This window comes from Rhamphochromis sp. 'chilingali', assembly GCF_963969265.1.
Source record: "Rhamphochromis sp. 'chilingali' genome assembly, chromosome: 15".
In the NCBI taxonomy this organism is placed as follows: Eukaryota; Metazoa; Chordata; class Actinopteri; order Cichliformes; family Cichlidae; genus Rhamphochromis; species Rhamphochromis sp. 'chilingali'.
The window spans coordinates 2,220,653-2,228,361 of NC_137942.1; the positions used below are offsets into that span (position 1 = coordinate 2,220,653).

Below are 7,709 nucleotides of genomic sequence, written 5' to 3' on the forward strand. Positions count from 1 at the left end.
AGCCCACAGGTCTCTGTTACTGCTTTTACAGTTCGGACCAAAGTCTGCATTCGTCCACAGAAATGGACATTTTTCATATCAAATGGTTCTTTAATGATTCCAACTACCAAATATCCAGTACATGATGTCTCTAACGTCTGCTCAAATGGCCCCCACAGGCAGGGTAGAAAGAGGCTGTTGTTTTCTTGGCAGCAGTGATTTGGTGTGTTGTGACAGAGAGCGAGAAAACACCTTCATATAACGCGATAAAGAGCCCTTTCACATGGCTGTAGGCTGCATCTGTACACAGCTCTGGTTATGCATTAATCAAGCTCCTGTGTAGGTGTGTTTACCCTCAGTATACCTGCGGGAAAATGCCGACTGGTGGGCAGTGAAAATCTTATAGGCTGCCTTATGTTGGTCATGTTTACAAATCCATGCATGAAGCAGGAAAGGTTGGCAAAGAGCTTCCGTGGTGCCTGAGATGTTTGAACTCACAGATGGTACGTTTCATAAGGCCTGTAGATTTCTATATGGCTCACAGCGAGAGCCGTTACGCAGACGTTTCTAGTTTTTCTACTGCATCTTCATGTCTTTTGTAATTAATGCATGCTGAATTCAAGCTGTGATCATTTCACTTCTGCATGAAAGTGGAGCCTAAACACAGAAGACATACGAAATGCTTTAAAGAAAATGATGAGCTACAAGCTCATGTGAACGTCCTCGCGAGTAAAAAGAAAACATCAAAAGCTCAAAAACATTTAGTTAATTCCCAGCTTGTGGCGAATGCGTGTTTCTCCCAGGAACAGTTGTTTGCCAGATGGCTGCAGACGGGTCCCCAGGCCATGATTGCCACATTCACATGTTTCGGGGTCACATTTCTGCAAAACCTCAACGCACCAGTCAGGACACTGACTTCCCAACTTAGGAAGTGGGATTGTAGGAGTAGCATGTTATAGCTTGGTAATGGGATTATGATATCGAGTCTCCTACACCACCGCAGTTTGTTTTTGTTAACATGTTTAATCGAGTGTAAGAGCCAACCTCATCTTTTTGCAGCGAAACGTGACAATGAAAATAATCCGATTTAAGATCATGTTGTAGTTTACTTCATACAGTTTGAGCAACTTTGACACCAGACTGTCAGTTCTTCACTGTTAAACATTTGTGGGAATATTGTATGAATTACGTCTTGATGCATGTTCAATCATCCAGGTAAGTAAATCCCCAAAAGTTGATTCTGTTCATCTGGACGCGGCGCCGTCAGAGGGAGAAACGTTTCTCTCTGACGGCGCCGCGTCCAGATGTATGAATTAAAAATATTTTTCAGATTCGGCCAGTCTTAATACAACAGTTGGTGATTTTTCTGGGCCTGAATAAACAGATCTGAGTAATCAGACTACTATATTTGGCAATAAGTGCACTGTAGCTCAAAACACACACTGGCACTAAATACACAATAATATGGGAATAGTAAAATTATAATATTCATCATAGTTGATGAATGTCACTATGACACTGAGTGACAGTTTTGGGTTTTTTAATTAGGAATGCTAATTTATTATCCATACAGGATGATCATTATCTCGTCTTTAAAAAGAAACTGAGTCTGCCAAAGCAAAAAAAAGAAGAAACAAACTGACAAAGAAGAGCATCACGTCCCAAAGGAGATGAATGGAGTAATCTGTCTAAATAGAGAGATTGAGAGACAAAGGAAAACCAGAGCCAGATGGACAGAAAGTAAGCTAAATGGACTGTGATGAGGGTTAGGATGGTGCTGTGAAACCTGGCTGAAACCACCGCGGCACCAACAGGGCGCCCCAGGATTACAGCAGGGATTTACATCCATCAATGCCAGATTTACTGAGAATTATATCAAAGAAAATACAGAAAAACATAAAGCAGCTTCATGGTTCTGACAGCAGTCTACGCTGCTAAATCACATATGCTGAATTAGATCTGGATCATCGCATCAATTTACAGCTGCTCTGCTGGTTTCAGGCACTGCTACCAGACTCTGCAGGTTTCTCCTTAAAATAAATGTATATATGCATCATTAACAGCATCAGAGAGACAGATCATCCCAATTAATTCTGCATCTGTAAGCACAAATATACAATCAGAGTCAAACAAATCATCTTCAATAACTAGGAGAGCCCTGCAACAGAGGGTCTGCAAACCTTAGATCAAACCTGATTGATCTCAAATCATTGTGCAAATGACCATAATCAACAAAAGTCCAACACCAGGCCCAAAAACAAAGCTGCAACGTCTACACCACAGAGTCAGGACCCAAGATTATAACATTTACTTTTTCCCAAATCACTTTGAAATCAAGTCCAAAAGTTTTGCTCTGATCTCATCATCATGGTGTTGGAAAGCCCCCACCCAACCCCCCCACCCAACCCTAAAACAGCCCCAAATGTTTCACAATGAACCAAGTCCAGGAACAGAACCCTGATCTCAACATCATGGAACCACTGATGATCCAAAAACAGCCCCCGAGCCAACGACCCTGTCAAGACGTCCAAAAATAGAGACACGTCAGCATCAATGAGTCAGGGACCAAGACCAAAACCAGTCCACGATCAAGATTCAATATCTGTCACCAAGTCCAAAAACAGAGCCCTTATCTCAACATCATGATGTTTAAAAAAAACTTAAAACAACGCTAGAATATTTACGTAATGACATCATGACCCAAACTCAAACTCAGTTTGAACCAAGTCCAAAAACAGAGCCGATGTCGAGTTCTGCCTGAGCCTTAATAAGCCTCATTACACCATCAAGCATGACGTACGGCAGATAAACGTACAGAGCTCCCGTCTCACTTTGTGTCTGTTAAGAACAACTTATTGGTTTCATTCTGGGGCCATCACAGGTTTACAGCTGGTTTAAAGGATATCCGAGACTCCTGAGCGCCACACGTTCATCTTCATGACAATCAGCCGCACACATCAGAGAGGCAGACTGACAGATTGCTAATCTGAAACCTTACTGTCCTCACTCTCTTAAACTGTCCTCACTCTCCTTTTTTAAACAATGTTCGGTGCAGAGATACAAGCGAGGACACACAGACACACAAACACAGCATTTAGGGATTATTGTACAATCTAAACTAGATTAGAAAGTATAAATCCCATCAGAGAAACACGATCCAAAGAAATCCTCTAATCTGATCTGACCTGGCTGTTAGTGTGTGTATCGGCTCTGACACGCACAGTGTGGTCAGCACTGTACACGTGTGCGCACAGACGGCTTCACGGGGCTTTCTCAGGGTTCACGTTTGATTTAAGAGTTCAGGTTAGAATCAGGATTAGGCTGCGGTCAGCAACCTGGGAAAGCTTTATGTCAAAGTCCTCACGAAGACACAGCTGCAGATTTAAATACCAGCAGTGTTCAGCTTTCCAGCAACGGCTGTGTGTGTGTGTGTGTGTGTGTGTGTGTGTGTGTGTGTGTGTGTGTGTGTGTGTGTGTGTGTGTCCAACACACTGCAGCCTCGTTTATAACATCCAGTCAAGTGTGTTCACTACAATCCTGAAAGGCGCCACAGTGACACGACTCCCACATTCATCACACCTTTGAGGTGGAGGACCGCACTCATACGCGACTGCTATGATTGTGTTTCACTGAAGCAGGTTTCCTCTGTTTCTGCACATGTCCAATAGAAATGTAACCAGGGTTAAGGGCAACTCGTCCCAGGTCTGATGGTTCCTAGCTATCTTCGTCTTGTTCCAACACCCAGCGGTTAATGTTATAGAAAAGTTAAAAAGCCAGAAAACATTCACCTTTAAAAAAATAAAAAATAAAAACTTTGAGGTTTGATGTCCAGGAAGACCCAAAATATTTAATGAAAACATTAAACATTCATGTAGCTGCCGTCCCCTCAGTTAGAACCTGTTAAATATTTAAATATATACATCACAAGACAAAGAAAGGTAAAGATTTTGAAACTGGCTCTTGGGCACATAAAAAAACGGAAACAAGACTGAAACAGGACGAATGAGGCTGAACTCTCTTTTAAAAAGCTAAAGCAGCTCCTGTTTAACCTAATGGGACAAAAATTGAATAAATCATGATTGTGTTGTATTAAATAGCTCTTTAAACTACTGGTTGAGACAAGAAGGTCATCAGGAAAGTGTTTACTGAGCTCATAGATGAGGGTGAAGTAGGGTCATTTTCCCACAGACTTCTATACAACCTGAAATCTTTTTGAAACCAGAGTCACTGCCTCCTGCTGGCCATTGGAAAGAATGCAAGTTTAAGGCTTATCACCATTGCAGCGGTCCCCAGCCGCAGACCGTTTTAATGTCAGATAATATAAATGCACCAACAACACTGAGAGTAACATCCTCCTCTGCCCCTTAATGCTCTCTGGTCACTATGGTAACGAGTAAATATTTTTTTCAAAATAAGACACAACTACAACACGGGAAACCAAGTAAACAATAAAAACCACAAATTTCACACCGAGCCTCAACTCTGGCCTGAACCGTCGCAGCCTGGTGGTTCTGCTCCACTCTGACAGGAAGTGCAGACGATAGAAAAGTAGATAACGCTGCATGTAAACATCGAGGTTTCTGAAGGCTGCCAACTATTTAAAATAGGACATTTCTGAGTAACGAAAGAATTAAATATACTTGTTTTATTTCTGTCTATAAGCACAGAAAGGCTGACGTGTCCAAGTCTGTGACAGACAGGTCGCAGGATCCTCCCAACTCACAGAGGAACGACTTGGATCAACAGCCACATTAATACAGGCTCAGCATTACAGTCATACCTCCAGTGCGATCAGAATATGAGATAAGTCCTGTGCCTTTCCAATCACCCCACCATCACCATCACAAACCGACTCCCACAGTGCTCTTCGGTGAATCGGCGCTATCAGTGTTCTCCCGAGAAGTCCAGACTGTGGCTGTTTGGACCCCGTAAACATTCTTGTTCTCTGACACGGATAACACGTCATGTATTTTCTAGAACAACACCAACATCTACTCTTAGTTATCAAACAGCTTTTAAGGAACGGGCCAACATGTTCTCACAAAGATAAACATAAAAGCACACACTCAGTGTTTCAGGGGGAGGAGGCTGTTTTCACTGAGTTACACACACACACACACACACACACACACACACACACACACACACACACACACACACACACACACACACACACAATTAAAACATGTGAGAACAGCTGGATCCCAACAGGTTTTTCTGAACATACAAACACAGGAATCTCAGCAGGATGATAGTGAGTACTGTGCTGTGCCTGAAATGAGCTGTGGAGCATTCACGTGGAGATGAAGATGGAAATCTAACTATGAATGTGAGAAGACAGAAAATTACTAAAATAGAGATTTTTGGTTTTTGCCTTTAAGGTAAAACTGCTTTAAATTTTAGCTTTCGGGTCAAACTTAACTACAGGTTTGCTAAAGAAATTCTACACAAAGCCTCATTTGTAAAAGTCATTTCACAACTTAATATCAGAGCAGACCGACTTCCATTAACAATACAAGGTGAAATCTGTTTTCCTAGTTTCTTAAGTGTCGCAACAATCCTTTAATTTTAGTAAGGAAACCTCCCAAAATCCAAGCTTAGAACATTTTCCTCTAAGAACTACTGATTCTGTGCAAAATTACATGACACTAAAATAGGTGTTAGAGCTTGAAATGAAACAGTTTATCAAAATATGATGAAAAAATTACACAAAGTTCTATTGTTGCAAGAATGGACGCCATCACCAAAGCTTTCACTTGATGAGCTGTGTCTTTGTCATAATTACCAAGTTTTACACACAAGACCAGTTTCCACCAATAAAAATTGTTAACTAATTTCCTCAAATGTGATTAAAATTTATGAGAGAAAGGGAGCTTAATTTGAGGACCCGTTTAATTTTAAAACCTCACACCCAAAAAGTTGCTTCAAGGAGTAAAAGTGTTCATTTTACCTCTAACTTAATATTAAATGTTATTGTTCCCTTTATAAACATATTTCATAAGCCGATATTACAGGGGAGCAACTTCTCTTAACCAAAACTGGCTTAATCATTTCCTAAATTCCTCAAGTGTCAGTAAAATTCTTTAAATTTACCAAGGAAACCGCAAACCTCAATTACCAGGCCCAAACCTCATTCTGTGCAAAAACACCAAAGTAGGCTACCAGAGATTTAAACGGGACTGCAGAATGAACAGATTCATAAAAACACGGTGACCTTTCACGCTGAAAGTAACACAAATGACGTTTAAAACGTGAGACGCTGCCAAACCAAACTCCAACAACAAAAACAGCCATTTGCACATTTTCTCGGTTGTCGACCCTTAAAATTAGATTTTTGAACAAGACTGGGGGCATTTCTTTTTAAATGTCTGCGTGATCTTTAATTCGGCATTGGTCTTACAATGAATAAAGCGCGTGGTCACCCGTAGTTTTCATTTCATTGTCACAGCAATCAGCTGTTATGAAGCGTTAATGGAAACTGTCTGAGGCTCACAGCTTAAAGTGATGAATTGATTACCTGGTGCTGATACGTTTTTCAACTGTAGCTACGAATGAGAAGGTGGCGCAGTTAACCTGCCACAGCCACCAATAATCGACACCTTAAATTGGCTGTTTTTTAAATTAAGTTTGGCCTACAGACCCATCTCCCTGACGAAAGCGGGCAAACTATTGACGGGAAAGCCAAAACAACAGGCAGCAGCTGCAGCATCTTCTCCGTGGCTGCCATGCGGCTTCCTTCGGCTCATTCCCCGAAAACACGCGTGTAAAAATCTGATTAAAGCGCCTCGTGAAGGGCACATCAGTCAAACCCACCGCCTGCAGCTGCTGCTGATCGGCCGCCTTCCCGACCAGCGGCGGCGGGTCGCCCCTCTTCTGCAGCCCCTTCCGCGGGTGCTCCATGTCGGCTTTGTTGAACCCCCCGGTCCGGTCCTCTCTCTTCTCCCGGCTCCTGGCGCCTCCGTCCCCACCGGTGGAGTCCAGGCTGCTGAAGTTCCACACGATGAGAGTCTGGACCAGCAGGACGGCCAGAGCAGCGACCAGCAGCAGCGCGGACCTGGAGCGCCGGGCCAGCCTGCGGGCGCACGGGTTACCGTTCATCTTCTCCTCCTCCCTCCCTCCGGGTCAGACTCAGACTGAGAGCTCCATCCGCTAAACGCCGACAGCGGGGTGTGAATGCTCCCCTCCGCGGCCAGAGAGCTGCTACTGGCTGGCAGAGAGCAGCAGGAGGAGGAGGGAATTTGGCACAGACTCGAAATGAGGAGAGAGTTTTGGAGGCGGTGAAGAGGACGCAGAGGCCCTCATGCGGCCATTTAACGTCAGTAGTTCAGAGAAAGTCTGAGATTCCCCGAATGCACCAGTGAACGACTCAGGAAATCCTTCCTGCCTGTGGATACATATCTGTACGACTCCCCCATCCAGTAGCTGCACCCTTCATCACATGCTGCAGTGAAGTTTTACAGTAAAATGTCTGTAATTTTCTGGATACGCAAATATCTTAATTATAAATATACATTGGAGCTGTTTCTTATATTTTGTAACGTTGTAATATATCGTATATACAGCCTGTTGCTGTTCTTATTGTCTTGGACCGACTGTAACCACATAATTTCCTCTGGGATTAATAAAATGTTCTGAATCTGATTGTGAAGCGACACCTCTGCAGGGCCGGAGCTGCATTTCTGTAGACAGGAGCAGAAAGCCGTTGTTGCCCCCCCCCCCCCCCCCCCCCC

General features: G+C 43.2%; 1 protein-coding gene across 1 annotated transcript in view; it reads right to left on the reverse strand.

The window, feature by feature from the left end:
- Positions 1-7,197, reverse strand: part of LOC308410651 (xylosyltransferase 1-like) — a 38,001-nt gene extending 30,804 nt beyond the window's left edge. Inside the window, exon 1 of the mRNA XM_080904158.1 lies at positions 6,793-7,197. Within this exon, the coding sequence (XP_080760284.1) occupies positions 6,793-7,077 (285 nt within the window). The 5' untranslated portion in view covers positions 7,078-7,197. The remainder of the gene's footprint in view (positions 1-6,792) is intronic.
- Between the last annotated feature and the right edge of the window lie 512 nt (positions 7,198-7,709).